The 22,740-nt window shown below is 39.7% G+C and overlaps 1 protein-coding gene across 5 annotated transcripts in view; it reads right to left on the bottom strand.

Moving 5' to 3' along the window:
• LOC148836717 (traf2 and NCK-interacting protein kinase-like) overlaps positions 1-22,740 on the bottom strand; it is a 119,296-nt gene that overhangs the window by 23,645 nt on the left and 72,911 nt on the right. For 2 of the 5 annotated variants that reach the window (XM_088912972.1, XM_088912973.1), the window contains exons 11-15: positions 20,830-20,896; positions 19,202-19,400; positions 11,967-12,083; positions 6,191-6,394; positions 5,321-5,659 (exon numbers count right to left, since the gene is read on the bottom strand). In XM_088912972.1, the coding sequence (XP_088769098.1) occupies positions 5,321-5,659; positions 6,191-6,394; positions 11,967-12,083; positions 19,202-19,400; positions 20,830-20,896 (926 nt within the window). Of the gene's footprint in view, positions 1-5,320; positions 5,660-6,190; positions 6,395-9,390; positions 9,478-11,966; positions 12,084-19,201; positions 19,401-20,829; positions 20,897-22,740 lie in introns of all 5 variants that reach the window. The other 3 variants (XM_088912975.1, XM_088912976.1, XM_088912977.1) reach the window with 2 other exon arrangements.

The following is a 22,740-nucleotide window of genomic DNA, read 5'->3' as shown; positions in this document are numbered from 1 at the left end:
TTACACTATCAATAAATTATTTGCAGGACATTTTCAGTCTGTAACATTATTGAACTTCTGTGCAAAGTAAAAGCTGTGATACCCTATTACAGATGAAAAGGAAAAGAAAGCAGCTCTAATCTTCAATTACTGCCTTTTGACTTCAACAGAGCTGCTTACATTTTCAAAGTTAGCCAAACATAAATCAAGGCTTTGAAGACAAAGCAGGTCCTTTTATGTTCAATGAGTATTTGCTCTGAATAGAAATGTTTTATGCAGTTTTTGAGCATTGTGTCCCTCGTTGTGCTGGAAGAGCAGTCTGTACAGAAACCAGCCAAGGACCAGCCACCTTGTTCACTTGTAAGTACCCGCAGAAGCCCCACAAACCAAATAAAGAAGATCAAACTCCTAAGTCAGCTCATCTATAGATTGAATCACTCAGTCAAAACATCTTTCAGGAGACTAGAAGAAAGTGATGAGATAAAAATGCTGCTTTTCTTGCCACCATCTTTCTCTTAGTATTCCCAAGGCTAGGTAGAAAAAGGGAAGGAAACATCTAAGGAAGTCCTTAGTGACTTCACCTCATACCTTCTCTATAATCTACATATTGCCCCCAGGAATAAGCTTGGTCTATAAACTGCACTCCTTAGAGATTTTAAATGAATCTATACAGTACAGTATGTCAGTGCTAAAGAGCAACCTTGGAATGGGCAGCCTGAAAAACCTTTCCCTTTTACTCTACAAATTGCCAGATTCAAAAAAAGGACCTTGGATAGAAACACCTTCTCATATGCACCCTAGAAAACACAACCTTGGAAACTCAGTCATGCATTAGGAAAATGTTCTTTCTTTTTACATGTCAGTATCTAAATTAGAAATCTAAAATTCCCAGGGAAACGTTAATGACACAGTGAAAGATGGCGAATACAGAGGAAAAAGTCCTATGTTAAGACAAAATAAGAAAGTCACAACACTATCAACCCCTTTATCTAGTAAGCCACCCAGCTGGTTGGTAATTGCACAATGATCAAATAGGTTTACGCAACTACTAAGCTAGAGCGAAACACCACCCTTAAAGAAAAGCAATCATTGAAATGCACCTGCAGTTTACAAAGAAAAGCCCATTACCTACTGAAAGAAAAAGGCTGCCATTAGTAATTCACATGAGCAAGTATCTCCTTCTGGAAAGGTACAAGATACAGGAGTACACGATGCTGCTGGGCTGAACTAATGCTCAAACCAAAACATCCGATTTTAACCATGTACCTGACTAGATTTAAGCTGACATCCCCATGCCTTCCTACACTCCCAACTTTAACCTGAACCCTTTTGTTGCAGTCATAAAGACAGTGAAACCGTAATACTCCTGTATCAGGTCACATCCGGAGAAACTTCCTCAAAAGCCTGCTTCGGGAAAAGAAAAGACTGTTATTGCCCCACCGGAGGAATTACCGGACAGCAAGATCTGAAAGAAAGATTTTCAGAGGGGGGAAAAAAGGAAACCGGGCAAAGAGTTAAAATGCTATTTCTTCACAAATTGATTGTGGCGTAGGTTAATATTGACTGTTAAGCAGGAATCAATGCATTCTCCCCATCCAAACCGAGAACAATACATTATACAGAAGATCTGAGTGAACCGTGGAGTCCTGTGAGCAGCGGGGACGTGACAGCAAGGAGGCAACTGATCGAGCGTGTGAGGATTTCATGACTGAAATGTCTTCTTGGTCTTAAAGAATTAATGGGCTTCTAGTTCTGCTTTGGTTTTTGTGGAAGTGCAACCACTGTTGCTTTATAAGCAATTTTATAATACAGGCCAACTCATGAGGGATGCAGCGACAAGATGGCACTACATTCTCTAAACTCAAAACGTCTATATCGGAAATAAAAACTAAGCTACCCTATTTAACGCCTGTCAGAGACTGGAGTCTCCTGGTGTATGTGGTATATAAATATATCAGGTGTTGTCTTTTATAGAATTATATTCTACACCTATTGTGATCAGGGGTCATGGGTTAAGGGAAAGTCCATTAACTGGGATAATTGATGACGATACCAATCATCCTTGTTCTATGATCCCCATATCATAAAGACTAAAACAAAAGCAGAATCTTCTTGGTTACTTTATGCTGTATAGCATGAACAGTATCATGCCACATGCACTTCTACGGTTAGTTAAAATCTATTTAAACAATGCAATTCTTTCCAGGTTCTAGCAAACTGATTTACATGTGCTCCAGTGCACAGCTGACAGAGAGTTTGAGTGGAGCAAGGGAGGACGGGGAGAGGAATGGATAGTGATAATTTCTTATGGGTAGAAAACAAATGCAGGTGACATCACCCTTCAGCCAATAAAACCAGGTGATAGAAATCATATGGATGGACATCACAGGCCAAAAGCAGAGATTATCAGCAGGTGGGTGACTGTCTTTGAGTCTGCAACCCAGCATTTACAACAGCACTATTTGCATGGAGCGGTGCAGAATGTGCAGCTATTGCTGTGCTGGCCTGGAATAGGCCAGTAGAACAAGCCTGGGAAAAAAATACACCAGATATGTCCCTAAACAGTTCTGTAAGGGAAGTTCAATTCTGCCACTGGCACACGGGATTCTGAAATGACTCCACTCTGCCCATTCTCTCTGTATGCTACAACTGAAGTATTAAAACCCCTGTAATTAAAAGCACAGAGGATGTCTACCACTTGGTTACTAATCCTTCTGTTTGCTGAACCCTTATAATTGCATCAGGACACTAAATCCATTCGGGGTTAATTCTATGTTAGTTTTGTATAACACGTAGTTTGAACTTTTTACATGCTTCCCAAACCCTAAAGCCTTGTGTTCAGCTGCCTGCTTGCTGCCTCGCATTTCCAGAAAGGCCAATTCACCACCAGTTTGAAGGTTTTGCGTTACAGCATTGCTGTGGATAAATGACAAAACCTTTTGCCATCCAACATGTCGCTGTAATCCGGTCACCGACTTCTCAGGCTGAATTTCCTGGATGGGCTGGCTGGAAGATCGACAGCTTCTCCAAGATTTAAGGCAGGATGTTCACAGCCAGTGAATGGGAGAACGCCGTTTAAGTGGGCCGTGACTAATAGGTGGAGTACAATTACAGGCTGAAAAAGCTGGAATGGTAGGCCAGGACATTGGAGATGGATGAGGAGAAAATGCTATTCAATCAGGGCCTTGAAAAGTCTTAAAAACGGGACAGGCTCAGCAAAAATGATCAAACTGGTCAGCTGAGAATGAATTCAGGGCATTTATGGATGTTCATTTTTAAGCTTCTCAAATAAAGCAATGAGAAACACTTAGCAAAAAGGAAAGGGGGAGTTGCTTTACCGACACTTAAGGGCTTTGGAGATGATGTAAAAGAAGTGGTCTACTGAAACAGAGAAATTTGCAGAGTGCTGCACTCCAGTCAGGAACATACTGTATAACACTAGCAAAACTTTGCATCCTGAGAGAAGAAAGCTTCTGTTGGTATACTGCAGGCTAAATGAGTCTTTACAAGGATAAAAAAGTATTTAAGATATTGTTCACTTAAATCAATTCTAAATCATTAATGTATTTACAATTGCAACATTAAAGTGTATGCAGTTACTTCTAAATGCTAAATACTACAATGTAGCAAGTTCACACATATGACTACAGTGCCCGCACTATGTCTGCTATGCTACATCTGATTTACCTAAGCGTGTTCTTAGATTCAAATTCTTCACATATATTTTTGTCACTCATTAATTTCAAGTCTTGGACAAGAGAAATAACTGGAGTACATTTTCAGAAAGGGCAATGGTTTCAACTTTTCCACAAAATGTTACTGATACATATTTCCCCCTATAGAGTGTTTTGAGCAGTAATTCTCAGTGAATTAGGCACATAACTCAAACTATGCTTCATCAAAGAATGGCTGGCAACAATGTTTTTGTTGTCAATGAGAAGGATGAAGGAAAACACTATTGTTTAAAGATATCTGACATGAAACCGTTATCTTTGACTATCAAAAGACAACAGTTAAAACAATTCATTTCATTGGACAGTGCAACATTATACTCCTGAAATTTCAATCTGGTTAACTTGGCTTTTCAATTAAGATTTATTCCAGCCAAAGTAACACAGTTCCATTAACAACACAACAGCTACATTAGAGGCTCTTTTTATTTGTAATAACAAACATGAACAGTGTGCAGAATAAAGACTTACTGGATATTACTATTTCTTGTCTTTTTAATATTTATAGAACAAATTTAAGCAGTCCTTTACCAGAAAGCTGCTTGATCCTGTTAAGGGCTGTGGTAACCAGCACCCCATCCCAGAGGCGCAGAGCATCAAAGGGGAACTACACACTGGACAGGACATTCGTTCATACCAGGATGTGCACACAGACTGAGGGTCTGAGAGACAGCACCACTGAATTGCAGTGACATTTTGGTACACTGCTTAAGCGTTCAATGGAAGACACTGTGTAGAAATACTATACATGCATATGTGTGAACTTACTCCATAAAAGATGCATATCTATTGATTTATGTGTAGGTTACATACACAACGTAAAATGGGTAAAATACCTCATCAAGATCTTGTCGCACGTACAATGGCAATACATGGTTTTCTATCTACAAGGAAATGGAAGTGACTTAAAAAAAACGGAAGACGTGAAGTTAAAGACTTCACAGTAGGCCAGTGACTGCTGCCTACTGCCAGATGTCAAAAGCTGGCAGAAGGTGCGTGGATTCGAAAGGAAAGTGTCCTGGAGAACAAGATCGGGAGCTGCTGGGAGAATTGGAATGAGAAGACTCGGGGGAAGGTGCAGGGGACGACCTAGGAGACAGACCCATCCACTGCAAGTGCTGCATGGAAGTATCATATGTTTTTCTTCCCATGTTTTTTAACTCTGCGGCCCACTTTTGGGGTACGTTTAATGCACTGCTACCACCATGTGCAAACAAGCTCCGCTTTGGCAGATGGCTCAGCAAACCTTTTAAGGTGTGCTCTGGGGCAGAACCAGAGAGAAAAGCCTCCGGGGAACCAGCATTACAGTTTTCCAGTGAAGAAACGGAATTCCTCTTTCTGGGAAGGAATCCCACAGGCACCTTTAAAAACTGATTGGAAGACTCTGAATAAGAACGCCTTTCTCTTGCGGTAAACATTTGCCTTAATGAGTTTTCAGGGGCTGAGCTCGAGAGCTTAAATTGCCACGAGCCAAAGGGCCCCAGGTCCCACGGTTCTTCTAGGTTGCCGAGACTCGGACACTTCTGAGGCTTACTTAAATCCTCTCTCCAGTTTTCATCTTCATCATCAATCTCAACCTCTATTCTTTTACAAGGGGAGTGAGAATTTACCCTTCTGCAAGGCTTGAAGTCCTGGGGAAAGACCTGACTTTCAGCTTTCCTGCAGGGGCTCCGTCCTCTGGCCTCAGCTCTTTGTTCTTTCAGCTCTTTGACATGTAAGTCAACCTGTTGTTTAAGTCTCTCCTCTTCGGTTGTCATGACCGAGATCTGAATTTTGGGTATGTTCTGAGGCAGGCAGCTCGCTTGCTTAACCGCCTCAGATCTGCTGGAGGAAATTGGGTTAGGTGGATGGAGTGGAGGTGCATGAGCATCTTGCACTTGGCGGAGGTTGGGAGTTTGTTGGGTCTTAGATGGGAGGCGAGGGGAGTGACTTTGAGACCGTTTCATAACCTGGAAATGGGATTACAAAAGCAGTTACGAAAAGGTTAATGTCAAAGCAGATTACAGCAAACAAGCACCATTGCACCGTGCTCAGACTGAACACAGATTGTACGGCATACAGCTTCCACGTCCACTGAAATGACTGTACCCATCAACCGTCTCTATCTGTGCACATGTAATCATTTTACACATTTGTGGGGAAGAATAAAAGTTCAATACTTGAAAAGATCCATCTAAACCTTTCATTAATCTTTGTGCTATTTGCTCCAGTTGGATCGTGTTAAACGCCATGATCCTCTGCGTTTCCAAAAGGTACCCAAACTCTGTCCAGAAGCAGTGTAGCCCAGACAGAACGCTTTAACAAGTGACGGCTTTGGCTAATTTGAGAAGTTGTTCTGAGAAGAACCAGCAACAGGTATCGTCTAGGTGGGGGTTAAAATATACAAGATTTCCCCATCCCAATGGGTCTTCACACAAATCCTGAGAGAGAAATTTTGTGCCATTACTGTAAGAAACGAAGGTTTCTACTCCTCTCCCTACCTCTTTGGCCCATGCTGGTTTGTCCGAGGGGTTCACAGAGTCCTTGTAGTGGTAGAGCTGTTTCTTCTCTCCAGCCCTAGCCTCCTGCTGTTGCTGCTGTTGCTGCTGCTGCTGCAGAGAAACCAGGTAAGCCCTCTCCTGCTGGAGCTGCCGCTGCAAGCGCTCCGCCTGCCTCTGTTCCTCGAGCTGCTTCCGTTTGTACTCCTGCGGAGACGAGGGAGAGAAGCAGTAGTACCACTACACACCCGACAAAAACGTAGATACGCAGCAACACAGTGAAAAGATTTACAAATGAGGGAGTCAGCCCAGGAAGTCAAGTAAGGATGATGATGGCGCATTCCAGAGTGGAAACGAACTACTCATGCACTTGGATCTAACCTTCATTACAGACCTGCTCCTCCTTTAGTTTATCCAACTATACTATAAAGAAGTCTTGTATAAGAGAAGCTGCATTTTTAAACTGTGGAAGCAAATGAATAAGGGATCAGTGAAATGTCAAACTATATTATCACCAAAGCAAAATTGATCACAATTGTAATTAGACTTGAGTATCTTCTGACCTCAATCTGATAATTAAATAAGTAGCGTTAGAGCTAGGGGTGGATAATGGTTGTAGCATATGGGCAATAGAAGGGAGTGTTATTCTCATAGCATAATACCAGCAGGTTACACAGTCATTTTCAGAAGGATAAAAGTCACTCTTACTTCTTGAATGGACTACAGTAGAATATAGACATTTTGCACACAAACTCTAGACAGTGCTAGTAAAGATATGGGCAAATATGTGTATATAGCTCAAAAAGTAAAAATAAAATCCAGCACGGACATATACTCCACATAACCATATAATCCTTAATGGTGCATCTTTAATAGGTCTGCTGCCAGCAGATGACTAAAACACAACATTTTGTCAGTATCTGTGTTATATTTAGTGAACTTAAACAGCAGTACAATTAAAACCTATGAAATATAATAATTTAGCATGTCTCTAGTTTATTGTGCTGCTACTCTGTTAATTAAAACACAATTTTACCACCACTTGTCGCTGTGAGTGAACTGTCTGCTCCCTGGAAAGGATCAAGATATCTGAAGAGCAGTGGGGGAAACCGGGTGACGACGGTAATTCCTGTTAAAAACGGAGTTGACCCGAGATGGATGGAGTACTGACTGCTTCCACCTTAAATCATATTGCAGTTGTCTTGTTTAATAAATACAAAGTGTGTTTTTCCCCCAAACAGTATGATAATCTCTTAGCTTTTCAAAAACTAAATGACACTGTCAGTACTCACCGACAGGCATTCTAATACTCATGTGGCATTTCTAATGCCTCTCAGAATATACAAATGGATAGCTCTGATTTAAAATGGACCAGAATGTAAAGAGAATCGGGACAAAAAAGACTGGAGGCTCTGAAGGCTCTTAGCACATGCCAGTGTCTCAGCACAGTTAATGGTGCCATCGCCCACCCAGCCATGTTGTTGAAGCCGATATCCTGACTTCTTTCAAGAGAGAAAGAATGGATGAGAACTTGGGATCAATTAGCTGCTAGCAATGAGACAAGCAACTGGGGCCCAATGGCCTTTCCTCATTTGTAACCTTTCTTATGTTCACTGTGACCCTGAAAGCAATTACTCACAATCGGCCACATTTGCCCTGATAAATGTAGCGCAATGTGTTTCACCGAGATAAACCCAATCTTGTCCGAAAGAAAAACCGAATAACGTCAATGAAAAAGATTTCAAGAATTCCAGTGAAGGTGTTCCTTTCAGAAAGAAGTAGAAACCAGGAATCAAGTAAGCAAATTTGATCTTAACTCTAGTTTTGAAAACTCATTTCAGAGACTTATTTTTACTATTTGTATTCTGACAAAGGATAAGAAGCCGTAAAGAGTTCAGGAAAAAGCTGCAAAAATGACATGTAAGAGAAAGTGGCCCCTGATTCACAGGGTGGGAAAGCTCAGGAATTGAAAACCTTAGCATAGAAAAAGAGCTTAATCCTAAATCTGTATTGATTTGTATTTATACAGTACTGTGACCCAACAGAATCATTTATAGAGGGGATGGAAAATAAATCCGATGGGTCCTTTAGGCAGCTGACTGCATGCTGCTGACTCTAACACAGACAAGCAGAATTAAGTCTGGAATATTTGCATTCCAAGTCATTTTTATGTATCTCCAAGTCAAAGACTGATTCTGGAATTAACACAGGAAATAATTAAAAGAAAGGTAATATCTTATTCATAACATGACGCTAGCTTATTCGGAACAAAATTGATACAAAACAAAAGGTATTACAGGTAAGTAACTGGAGTACTAAAGTTATGAAAAACCTTGTAGGCTGAAGGAAACAATTAGACACTTCTTCCAAAACTGGGTCTATATACAGTTTAGTCTTATCATGAAGACTCACTGTACAGTAGGTCAAAGTACCACAATGCTATTAGAGAACGCAACACTATATCATCTCATGGATGTGTAGGTGAGGAGTGATTTTGACTCTTGAGCACTGCATGGAGAACTCTTAATTTATATAGTGATTTCAGAATTAAAAATGGTAGCATTTGCATATAAAAGGTCATGCATTCAAAAATTGTTACAAACTCTAGCCATACAATTTCTTATGGAACCATATCTAGAAGCAGTTGCAACAGCAAAGGCTCATTTTACTTAAAAGAAAGTTTACCATCCACACATACTGTAGCACAACTAGCCAAGTACAGTATATATCCTACAAATACAGAGTACACATTTGTACGCTGTATACTGAACTCAATTTGTACATTTACCATATATAGAGCTAGAAAAAAGTTATAATTAAAGAGTTTTCTATTGAACCAAAAAGGCTTATCATTTGTACTGTAAAAGTAATTTCTAAACTAACATTCTTTCAACAGCATGCATGAGAGAGACATTGTTTCAGCCCCCCTAAATAGTTTTCACCTCTCATGAAGGAATAAATAATCTTAATTGCCTACACAATTATCTACTTCCAAGAAATTTTCCTAAGTCTTTCGTAACCTTTAGGCCAGTCACCGATCAATCCAATAACTGATCAATTATCCAATCAGCCTTTGCTGTCTCTGGTCCTACCACAGTGGAAACATCACTGGAACATGAAGAGGCATGCAGACCACAGGACAGCACAGCACGACACACAGCAGAGCAAGGGAGCTGGGGAAAGGCCAGAGCCCACTCCTTTACCAGAAGAAGAGCCTGTTCCTGCAGTAGCTGCTGCTGCAGGATCTCTAACTGCCTCTGCTCCTCCTCCAGCTGACGCCTGATATACTCCTGGAGGCGCAGTCAGCAAGCAGGAGAAGGGAAAGAAAGAGAGGCAGTGATTCACACACGTAAGACCGACCCAGGTGGAAAGAGAAAAAAAATGGCCACGTCGAGTGCTTTTTATTTTTTCTGTGCTGTATCTTGGAAGCCGTGGAGAGACAGTGAGAAAGAGAGAGAGAGAGAAATGTTGAATAACACAGCAAAGGGCCTCTTGCCAGTGTTCGGGAAGGGAGCAGGAACAGTTTGAACACCTTTTATAAACCAATAAGGAGCAATTTCAATTTAAAAAACATGTAAAAGAAGAAAAATGTACAAAGACCACCACTAAACAAATATATGACATACAGTTATAATCATAGACTACCAAAGCTTTCTCACAAATTATAACGCGGCTGTAGTATTTCCTCTTTATGATTAACTGGACTGCTCGAATCTCATTTGTTTCACTGACCTTTGTAGTTCTGCCTACATTGCCAGTCCTTACTAGCCCTGTCATAGCACACATTATACTAACGTACTGTAGCCCTGGATAGGGAAGAAAATACACCACACTGCAAAATATCCAGAGCTCTAGTTGCTCCATCAAGTTTTAACTGGAATTGCTTCAATTATTCACTATGATGCCGACTTCACAACATTTTACATGATATTATCAGGATTTATTTAGTCTTTTTTCCTCCCTGCCAATAAAATACTAATTCAATGCCCTTAGCTCCTTTTTCAGTGTGTGATGGGCTAATAATTCACAGATTTCCTCTTATCCATCAAAGTCATGCAAAGTAACAGAGGAGATGGTGGAGATATTAGATAGCAGCAGTTCTATCCCTTGTACTGACTTGCTGACCGAGAAAGTGATACCACTGATAGAGCAAATTTGCATTCCTTCCTGTCCTCTGATTCATTATAGCACTTACATGTGCGGCTGTAGTGCTGGAAATCTAATAAGCAATGGACAGTGAAGATAAAGACCAAAATGTACTGTATTCACAGTAACTAAAGCAAAACAATAACAAGCAGAAACAGAACAAGTTATCTCAACATTCTGATTCTCAGTAACATGTATTTAAACAAATATATGTGAAGCACTAGCACATACAACACATTATGCTTTGCCAAGGAAAAAGCACAAGGAGCTGAAGCATTTGAAGTGCTCATCACATCTGCTACATTTTTAGCATTCAGGCATATGAACCTGCTCTCTGCGAGAATGAGATAGCTTGAGCTGAATGTGGCTTTCTCAACCTGTTCACCTCTGGAGAAAGTAATAAACTGAGCTGTCAATGCATGGTCCTTCCTGGACACTTGGTAATCACTGATCCTCAGTGTCCACAACCCTCCCTCGCTCCTGCAGCACTGCTCACTGGCCTAGGCAACATGCCCTCACTGCCTGAAGAGACGTCATTAAAGCAATCCCAGCTCCAGCACAGAAATGAAGGTTTTCTTCAATATATACAGTGCAGTGCAGGACAGCAACTCAAAGCTAAGAATAAAAACAAAACAAAAAGGGGCTTATCAAGTCAAATACATGATAAGATATTAGAAAGGAAGATGAATTCTGTTTTTTTTTTGTCTTCCAACTTATCATTTAAACTGAGTCCAGAACAAAAATTATTACAGTACATTTCCTTGGCCAAACTCCACACTATTCCTAAAGCGTATGAATATTTCTCCCCTATTGCCTGCTCTAGGAACACCTAATGACAGAACAAATCACTTAATGAAAACCCTAAATGTCTTCACTTTTAAGTCTGTATTTTGTTGTTAGGAATTTAAAACATTGTTGTGTTGTTTTTGGACACACAGGAAGAATTAAAAGCATACTAACACATCACCTAAATGTGTAAGAAACCCTGCCTTTTGAGATCTTGAGTCAGTGGGTGTTGGCTGGCTATTTATAGAAAGCTGGCACAAACTCTTAAAAGCCTACAGCTAAAGGGAGCAGATCATGAAGTATTACTGTAACATAAGGAGCTAGAGGAGAGGATTGTGGGATGGGCTAGAGAGACCTTTCAGGGGTCTTTTACAAGAGATTAGACATGATGTTTCGCCTTTTCATTTTCATAAGATTGAAATTGCTTCTCTTCTGCGGCACCCAGAGCAAGGGGTCAAAACTGAATTTCACCTGTCACTCAGACGCTGCCACACCTGTTAAAATGTCATTCCCCTCAGTCTACTGATTTGTTTTCCTTCGCGCAGCAATACGTTGCTCCCCAACAAAAATGCCCAACGTCAGGACCTAGGTATTTTCAGGATATAGGTATTTTCAAAACGTGGAGCAGTTCAAACCGAGATATAACAAAATGTCTAAGGGGAGGAAATTCCAGGCGGACATCGGCTAAAGGGGTCTTCGCCACTAAAACGTTAACTCCGGCTTCTGATCGCCGTACCGGCTCTCCTCAGCCTGCACGTGACTGGGTTAGTCAGCGGCAGGGGTCGCGCGCCCACACGGAGCGCGCGCGGGCTCCTGGGGGGGGGGGAGGGGCCAAGCCGGGCGTTACCTGCTCCCTCTCCGCCTGCCTCCTCTCCTCCTCCCGTCGCAGCTGCTCCATCTCCTCGTACCGCCGCCGCTGCTCCCGCTCCTGCTGTTTGCGGATCTCGCGCTCCCGGCGTTGTTGCTGCCCAACGACAGGTCAAAGGTCAGCACGCAACACAACACACCCGTCGGCCCATCGACATGTCCCCCTTCTCTTGAGCTGTAAAACGTACTGCATCCGCTTAGCCGCTTTCGGCAGCTAAATTCTCCGTTTCATTTCTCAAAATATTTGCATTCCAAGTCATTTGTGAAATGGTGGGGAAAATTAATAAAATGCCCACGTCACGCAGGCACTAGGCCTCAGTTAAAGGTGAAACTCCCAAACAGATTTTTAAACTATTAAAAAATGTTTGGAACATGGTTTAAAAAATGAAGAATTCCAGTTACGAATTCAAGCGGACTTTGCCAAGAGATATTTCACTAGCTGTGCTTGAGCCAGAATTCTGACACTTAAAAATGTACATATCAACCATTCCTAATGCTGAAGATTTATATAATAATGTATTTAACAATTTTTTTTTTAAAGAAAGTCAAAGCCCTTGATTTTCCAACCCCTTGGTATACCACATCAACAACAACAAAAAAACATGAGAAAACTAAAAAAAAAAAAAACAAGCAGGATTGTGGAACAGTATTCTACTTTGTGTTCATAGAAAATCTTTACGAATTCATCTGCCTTGTCTCCCTCCACACAGAAGATACCGAACAAAACAATGAAGTGAACTCTCGGTTTTACAATAGAAGTACTTTACAGTGTGTTTTTTTATGAGGCTGATGTGCTGTCAGATGATACAAATTTCGAGGAATGGTAGCTGTAATAAAGGAACAGTAAACTGTGTCTAAACATTCCAATACTTAAGTAATGAAACATGTAAAACAATATCATGTTTTTAAATATTTTGCTTTCAAGGTAAATGTTTACACCACATTGGGCACACTGTTTAGCAGGTGCATAATTCGAACAACTACACAACTACGCTGTGATTGTTTTCCACTAGATGGCAGTATTGTATATGATAGTTTTCTGTATTGTATGACTGATTGCTGGCTTTTTTGTGCTGGGTTTACGGACATAAATGATGATACCCCGACATAAAGAAACCAGAGGAACCTTGAATACAAAGGAACTAGAGAATATGAAATGTGTTGTTCCAGGTGGTGCATTCAGCTGGGATCACAGCCAATTCTTATCATGCACCTTCCCTGTGCAAAGAATTCCAGCTGCAACAGCGCTGGCAAAGCAGGTGCCCGAGCTCTGAGACTTAACAGCTGAGCAAAGTTTTGAAAGGGTAACTGGCTGCCTTGACAGTAACAAAGAGGTGTCACCCATACAATGCCCACCACAACAGCAGTGAAGTACAAGAGTATAACATACTGGGGGACCTTGTTGTTGGCTCTTAAAAGATAGACCACAGATTAAAAGCAATAATAAAACTGCCTCTCATAATGCAAAGCCCTTTCACTAATGATAATGATAATATTATTAGTGATATTAATATATTAATGATATTAATATAACACTTATTTTAATAATAAAAATGAAAAGCTTCATTAAAAAAAAATGGCTAAAAGATTTGGAAATGGTAGGGTACAAACAAGAAATGGTGAACTCAAAATCTTCCTTGAGAGCAAATATAGGTACATTTTTTTTCTTGGATTGGTTCAGGACAGCCTTTTCCTTTGTGATTCTGTCACATTTTAATGGACTGCAATCATCTCGGTGACACGCTGGGTTAAGCCGATGGCACAGGTGACAAGTGACGAGTTACAAATTCTGAAAACAAATTCATAAGCCCCCTTTCTTTAAATCACCCATTTCACATTTTCCCCGTATGTGATCAACACCCATAAGACGCCCGGGAGTTTTTGTATTTTGTTCTCCAGTGTTTTAAAGCATCTAATATTGCAAATCTTGTGTAGTGATTTTCCACATGACGGTTTGATGATTATGGAAACCAACAGCTTAAGTAATTAAAGCCTTTTAAAGCCTTGCATTTACAGTATCTATACAAAATGTAAATCCTGTCCGGAACGTTCATTATTGCACTTCAGGAGTCAAATTATTCTGCAATTATGAATCAAAAAGGAGCGATTTTGGAGGAAGCATTTATTTTTTATTTGCATAGCTGGAGACCTTTGTTTCTGTCCCTCTGTTGGTGTGACACGACAGAATGAAAAGTGTCACGCAGTATAAATCTGAGACAGAAGGTTCGTTCTGTCTGCAGCGACGTTAGTTGATTAGGTCAGAAAAGCCACAGGTTTCCTATGAAAGCACATCCTATACCACAGGGTGTACGAATTTCTGTTGTGAACTACTGTAAGCACATTGGAAAGCTTGAAACATACATTCTGCTGAAAAAATACTAACATAAAAGAACACAACTGAACAAATTAATAAAACAATATCTCAATAATAGTGTCACATAATTTATACAGATAAATTTTCTGGCTTTAAATATTTTTTATTTATCTTTTTATTTAAGGTTGAGTGGACTGTTTCTAGCATGTTTTAGCTTAATTTTATTAGGCAATGAACTGAATTATTCATCATCTCATATAATAAGTTATGTTAATGTATAACATTAACATCACATCTGCTACAGTACAAAAAGGAAAGTAAAATCTCAGCATATGGAGCAACATCATGAATCTTGGAGCCCAAGAAAAATTCATCAAAAGCAAGGTAATTCAAGGAAAATCAAGGCATTTCTTTAAAATATATATATCCACACATATACTGTATACCCTAAATGCATTGATGGCATAAGTATTCAGATCCAAGAACTCTGTATTTAGTGGAAGCACCGTTAGCAGTACTCCCTACCTTCTTTGCACACTAACTTAGAGCAATTGTTGCCCAGTCTTCTTAGCAGATTTGCTCAAGCTCTCTCAAGCTGCTTGGAAATCGCTTATGAACAGCAGTTTTCAAGTCTTTCCATAAATTCTTAGAAGGATTCAAGTGAGGACTTTGACTGGGCCAGTTTGAAGTCTACCATGCTGAGACAGGTTTTCTTCTAGTATTTGCCTGTGCTTTGTTCCATATTTTTTTCCTTCAGTTCTAACAAGATTTTCAGCCCCTTCTGAGGAGAAGCATACCCCCGATGCCTTGATGCTGTCAATACAATGCTCAGCTGTAGGGATGATGTTGGTTGGGTGTTTGTCCTGCATCAGACGAAAAGCTTTGCAATTATACCAGAAGTTCTAATTTTATCTCATCTGACTACAAATCCTCAGCCATGCACTGCGGTAACACTTAAACAATGTGGGATACAAAGCGAGTTTGCCCCTTTGCTACAGTGGCAAGATTTTTGAAGTGGTCGGGCAGTTGTTGTCTGTTGCACATTTTGCGCCGTCTCAGCCACTGAACTCTGCGGCTCAGATCTGTCATTGGCATCCCAAACCAGCTTCCTCCTAGCTTGGCTGCTCAGTTTGGAGAGAGAGCCTGATCTAGGCAGTGTCAAGGTGGTACGATACACCTTCCATTTATTGACAACTGAGTAGACTGTGCTCATAGGGATATGCAGAGACTTTGATATTTTTGCACCCTTCTCCTAATCCGTGCACTTCAATTTCTTCATCCCTGACTTGCTTTGAAAGCTCCTTAGTCTTCATGGTTGAAGCCTTCCCTGAAGTTCACTATCTGTCCAAGGAACCTCACAGAACCTAAAACAGGTATTTTTAGTGTAAAATCACATGAACCACTTTTATGGCACAAAACGGGGGTGACTCACCTGTAAGACTTCTTAAGGTAACTTTAGAGTTTGCCATACCACAGGGTTTGTTTAAAGACATCCATTTTCCTTTCATATGATCTAGTTACCTTTTATTTTTGCTTTTTGCTTTGAACGTGTAGACAGTGTATGTAACAATATAATAATAATTGGTATTTCAAAGCTTCATGATTGCAAGATTTAGAACAACAAAACGTGAAAACTGTGCAAGGGCCTGAATACAGTAATTGACAAATGCCTTTATGCCAATCTAAAAGCAGATAGTACCACAATTTTTCTTTCATGCAGCATTTTTAGTTAGTACATAAGATTCCACCCAGAATGAAAAAAAGCTCAGTCCTGCACAAAATCATAGCAACTTGGAGCCTATCCTGGAATCAAGACAAAACTACAGTCTGCATGGGCTGTGAGTCCAGTAGATAAAATTCTATAATTGAAACCAGAAAAGGTTTACTGTTTTTGAGCAGAAAGAGTTTAAATTTAGAAATCAGTGCTTTGGCTAAAAAAAACATTGTTTTGAAGCTGTCATGTCAGTACAGAGTGTTCTAACCACAAAGCACAGCAAGACACAGAAAAACACAGTGCCAATGTTAGGAGTAAACCAAGAGTCAAACACTTCTGTATTAGAGCAAATGGCTGCCTCTTCACAATAGCTGGGAGATGTACTCTTAGTCATCCTTGACACATTTCGCCCATATATTTACATGCACACTTATTTTAATAAGTAAGAAACACAGACAAACTCCAGGTTTGCCAAGCTCTTACACAATTGCATGCATGTTTCAATAAACCAAGAGCTTTGTACTTGAACAGGTTTAATAAAAGTTAATATTACATGTTTAAATTAGAAAGTAACAGTTAGAACATGTTTTTGCATATTGCAACAGGGAAGCCTGAAGTTCTAAAGAACATTCCTAATATTACATTTTGAGCATGAAAATTTACACTGTGATATTGAGATACTGTGTAAAAATACATAAAAGAAATGGTACTAACTTTTTCCACTTCCACTGTTTCTCATTTTTAAATTTCAAATTAGCTTCACTTACGCTGCTTTCATTTGTAAAAAAACAGCTGTTTAAAAGTTCCCATTACATTCATGTAAAAACTACAGCAGGAGGCATTTTACTATAGAAACTGGGGCTCTGCTAAGAACTAATTGAAAAAAATTCATTTCCTCTTTCCTTCCCCCTGAAACAAAACTAAACATGTAATCGGGTTTTACACTTCAGTTCAAAACAATGACACAGCAGTGTACAATTTATGACATTTTCTGCACTCTCTGCTCTCAGAATGAGACAAAATCAATCCATTCAGAAGTATGCAAGTATGGGAAAGTTACTGTGAAAGCACAGTTGGTAATCGGAGCAAAGCTGTATTACTGACCCCATAAAGTTGGCTGGGTTTACTTAATCCTGGCTTCCACTGCCAGGAGGGACTTCATCACAGTGCAAACAGACGTCACTCTTTGTGGATCAAGTGGCAAATTGCCCATGCTCTGGCCAGAGATATTGCGCTCCAGATTTTGAAACTACTGGCATTTACTATTCAAGAGACACTTTTCTCCTAAAAAAAACCACCTAAAAACCAAGAACCTTCTGTACACTGTGGTCAGTGTACAACCTCTCAAGCAAATCTTTTACCACCAAGAATTACCTCCTAAGAATTAAGGTGGGGGGGGGGGGTGATATGGGGACATTTCCTTCATAGCATAAACTGAAGCACAAACGTTATGGCATCACTGATTAGTTGCAAAGCTCAGATGCTGTTGCTGATGTGGGTAAAATCTGGCCTGACCTCACAGAGCCTTCCTGAAATATTAATGCTGCCTTGAAGTGCAAAATAAAAGACTACAAAAGGCAAAAAAAAAAACATAAAAGAAAATGAAAAACTGTCCAGCACATATTGTAAGAGCTGGCAGTGCATATGTTCTTGACTATGTTAATCAAATGTGTGTTTTTTTGGGGAGGAGGCTGAGTTATTTGTATTCATTAATGTTGGAGCACTATGGTATGTACATACATTATCCTAAAGCCACTTCATCCCAGTGAAAAGGCACAGTGAAGCTGGAGTCAATCTCAGCAGGCTAGGGTACAAGACGAAGAGAGAACATATCTCTCTCGTGAATGGAATTTCAGCCAACTGCAGTGGTTCAGTAGGCATGTTGTCAGTGCTATTAGTTTTATGAAGTTCAATTTCTTCCTGGGTGATAGGATTATTTTTACAATGATCAAGAAACTACAGATGATAGCAGTTTACAAATTAATCATTTTCTTAACAGTAATTTATTACTGCAGACAGCCAAGACACAACGGGGAAAGATTTCTGCTGCTCTGACTGAAATGCTGCGAGATGGCAACTCGATCTTCACCTTCTGAAGGGTTATATTGATGCCCTGAAGTAGCATACTTCAAATAATACAATAAAAAGGTATCCATTAAATCCAGTAAATATTTCATTACTTTATGATGGATTTATTTATTATTATGGATCCCACAACTGTAAATAGTGATTTCATAATTGCTGTGAAATCCTGTTTATAATTCCTGTTTGAATTTGAACTAATTTCAAAGAAAACAAAACACAGAGAATCAAATCCATGGTGCAAATAGCCCATGTTATCTGTCTGAGCGATCCACTCGCTGGAGTTACTAGAGATTTTGAATAAAATTGCTTCTCGACAAAAACTGTGAATGCAGTCATAACCTTGGTAAAATATGTTCAAAAGGATGATAATTGTCTATCAATTACAAAAAACTATGATGAACTATTGTCCTTTGTTGTATCAACTTTTGTACAGACTTTTACATGGCCTTTCAAGGCAGTGTTAATATTTACATAGGCTTCTGTACAGTAAAGCCATTCTTTTGCCCACATCAAGCATCTGAGCATGGTCCTGAACAGTGTTAGATATAATGACTTAACATCAGCACTATGCTTTGCATGATTATAGAAATTGGGCCTTATAAAAATAACTGCTTACACTTAGAACAGTGCTTTTCTGGACACTCCACTCAAAGTGCCTTACAGGTAATGGGGACTCCCCTCCACCACCACCAGTGTGCAGCCCCACCTGGATGATGTGACGGCAGCCATAGTGTGCCAGAATGCTCACCACACACCAGCTATCAGTGGGGAGGAGAGCAGAGTGATGAAGCCAACTCATAGATGGGGATTATTAGGAGGCCATGATTAGGGCGGATGGAAAATTTGGCCAGGATGCCGGGGGAACACCCCTACTCTTTTTGAGAATCACCCTGGGATTTTTAGTGACCACAGTTGTCGGGACCTCAGTTTTATGTCTCATCTGAAGGACAGCGCCTGTTTTACAGTATAGTGTTCCCAGATGCAATAAAAGTTAAATTATACTGGGTAAAACTATGTTTTCTTTTCAGACCCTGGAAAAATGATTATGATGCACAGCACAGCAAGACTGTACCAGCTATTGTATAGTAAAGTGACTCCTTACCTCTTCCAGCCTTCGCCTCTGTTCCTTCTGCTCCTCAATGCGCTTCTGTCTTTCAGCCAGCAGTTGGCGCTTGTGCTCCTCATTCTGCTGCTGCTCCAGCTGCTGTCTTCGCAGGGCCTCTGAGCGCTCCTTATTGGCTAGCTGAAGGCGCAGGAAGTCCCTCCTCAATGTGGATTCACCAGGGATGTTGATGAGGGAGCTACAAAGAGGGAGGAAAATGGTCTCAACTCGCCTGTTGTGATGGAGGCCTCCATGTGGGCTCTCCAGTCAGTGCCAGGCTTAGCTGTGTGAAGAGTGCACCTAGCTTCGAAACCATAGGGGTTTTAAAAGGTGACTCAGTTTACTCTTACACAAACTACCCGCCTTAAGAAACTCAGATTATTCAAATGTGCATTGTCTTTTGTGGAGCTACTGCTGACATATAAAAAAAAACTAATGTCTGTTGCTCTGTGATAGTTTTAATCCTTTATTATTTAACAAGATGCATCAATTGAGAATAAACACTCCTTTACAATGATGACCTAGTGAGTACTTATTTGCACAGCAGGGTATTTACTGCAGTAATGTTCATGAAATGCCTTACTCAAAGGTGTAATAGCAGCAGTTCATATAGCAGGATTGTGGATTTAAATTCTGAGTGAAATCCAGAGCCCTCACCACTGCTCCACACTAAGATAATACCTCTAACTCCACACTTAATCAACTCTCTTCTCTTCAAACAGAAAATAATAACAGTGGTAATAATAATGAAAAATTGTCAAGGCGAAATTGATCTTCTCAGGTTTACTAGCTCAGTGATGTCCCGTGGGCAAAAGCAACAAATATTAAATAAAGACTCAGCTTGCAAGATTTATACTCCAATTCTCTCGCTCTGCCTTCTGAAACAGTACCTGGAATGTCTACAGAGATTGTCCAAGAGACAACTATCCACAGTGATGCCAATTCAGATCTTTTTCAAAGAAGAAAATCATTAGAGTCATGTCTGGACCAAAGTGTTTCCAGAGTAAAAAACAAACAACAAAGAATTGCAGCCACAAGCTTGGCTTGTTGTCTCCTTACAGCAATGTGATATTATTGGTGGATGTACAACCAGAGCCTGACCTGAACGCACCCTGTCATTTCCTGTTTCCCTTCATGTTCAAAAGGAGACAGCAATTGCCCTTGTTTCTACCTAATATTGTATTAACTGCTTAAGATGCACACATTTTTCAAAATATGGAAACAGACCCTGCCACAGAAGCCAACACACTGAACCTCTATGGCTTTTGCTGCCTAGCTATTATCAGACAATATGGAAAACATTTCAGTGTTAAGACGCATCAAACCTACCAATACCCAGCAAATGCAAACAATGGAATATTAAGGTTGAGTTTAGGCATGAAGTATCATTATTCTTTTTTGCATTGGAGGCCACCCCAATTATCTTGACCACCCATGAAGTAGGTTCCTTCAGCACTGTGAGCAAGCCTGATGAAAAATACAGTAACTATTTATAGAAGCTGTAATGATTGTGGACTTTTTAGGTTCATCATTACCTACCCTGTCACAATTAGCTAAGTATACAGTCATGTCATCTTGATTCGCCAATTTAAGATGTGAGGAAAGTGAAGGTGTACGGATGACCTCACCTGGGTTCTCCCATTTCATTCTCCTCCTCCTCTTCCTCGCTCCCACTGTACTCATACTCAGTCTCGTCTGAAACAAAGGCAGAAGGAAACGCGCACCTTGAGCATTATATTACATTTTTTAGTCTCTGGACAAAAGGAGACTGTTGTAGACGCTTATGGTGAAATCCAGTGAGCAGTAGTCAACGGGCCTGGGCTACATGCAGACTCGAAGTCTTTGATGCCATGTTTTTCAAAAGGAAAAAAAAGTGCAATTTTTAAAGCAAACAATACAACTCCAAGGGGTATTTACATACAAAGAAATTAAATGCATATAAGCTACTTCACAAATCAAACTTATAAGGAAAAAAGAAACACTGAATCTCTTCAATTTTTAGGGGGATTTCAGCCTTCACCATAACTATTGCTTAAAAAAGCAACACAAAGCTAGAAAAATGTCAGACTCAAGCAGGCCCTTCTTTGGAAGTGTTCCAATTGTCCATTACTGCCACAGAGTACACTAAAATGTATAATCAAACCATTTAACAGTATTTATCTTGTCCCGTTTTAAGATTCAACTTACTTTAACTCAATATCCATTGAAGTAGCTAAATTTAGCTTGAACAGAACTGTGGCAGTGTAACAACACATTTCTTTTGAGACTGTATAATGGATTAAAAGTTTTATAAGCTGCAAATGACCAAGGTTCTTCGATGTGCAGTACCACAAATTGTTTTGCATACAGCTAAAATAAAAGAAATATATAAAGATATTTCAAGATAAGAATGATTGCTTACAGGATTCCCTCTATATTTCAAATAATCTGTAAGAATAACGCATTAATCAGGATGTCGATTAAAATTGGTATTAATGAGAACTTGCTTTAATTCTGCATTTCATGAGACAAAACAGTAAAATTTCTGGACTTTGACCTACTGTACATCAACACATAACCAAAAACTCATTGCACTGTGGTAATATTGGCTTGATGTTCAAAATTAGTTTAATATTCAGTTAAGCCTAGTTTATACCTAAACCCTCTGAATTTTAACCATCATTAACCATAATTTTAATTTTACAAGGAGCAACTGCTTTTTCAGTATTTAAATTTTAGAAGAAATAATTTAGAAAAAAAACTAGCAAAGAATAGACAATAACACAAATTGTCTGATATTGTCAAACATGGACGCTAGCAACTTAAATGGAAAAAAGACTGATTGTGAATTTCACACACTTTTTGATTTAACTGTGAAACCCAACAAGAATCATCTTATGTTGGTTTTGTAGTTTGTCCTACTGAGAAAACAGCAGAGTTTGCCTTGGAGGAGACCAGTGAGGAAACAGTATGGAGCAGAAAGCACACCTGTCTATACCAAAAATTTCAAAGTCTGCTGTTTACAAGAGAACCGAGATCTGCAGTGTCAAAAATGGCTGAAATAAATATGACAGAAGAGTAAATATTTAAGGAGTACACCACATATGAATCAGTGTTTCTGGAACATGCGAGCCTGACATGTTGAATGCATCATTAAAAAAAAATAAATCGGGGCCACCATTTTTAATCAGACTACTCTAAGTGCACTCAAGTAGTTGCCAAAAAAGTAATTTTACGTGTGGTTTCAATTTACTGCAGGAATGCAGAAGGTCCTGCTCATTTCTGACATGTAAATTACGTTTTCCCTTCACATCAATCCATTTTCAATTCGTAAAGTCTTGCCAAGTCACGATAAAGCCCAAAAAGAGCTTTAGAGCTGGTTCCCAGGAACTCTGAAAACAACAGGTGTGCAAAGCAATTATACTATCTGCTACATCCACAAAAAAGATGAATCCCTTTTGTAAGAAGTATATTAAAGACATATGGTGTCAAGCACTTAAAATAGTGCAAGACTGGCATAAACACTGAAACATGCCCCACCTAGAATATCTCAAGTCGGT

The sequence above is a fragment of the Atractosteus spatula genome, chromosome 4, assembly GCF_055471065.1.
Source record: "Atractosteus spatula isolate fAtrSpa1 chromosome 4, fAtrSpa1.hap1, whole genome shotgun sequence".
NCBI lineage: Eukaryota > Metazoa > Chordata > Actinopteri > Semionotiformes > Lepisosteidae > Atractosteus > Atractosteus spatula.
This window is presented reverse-complemented; position numbering and strand designations above follow the sequence as displayed.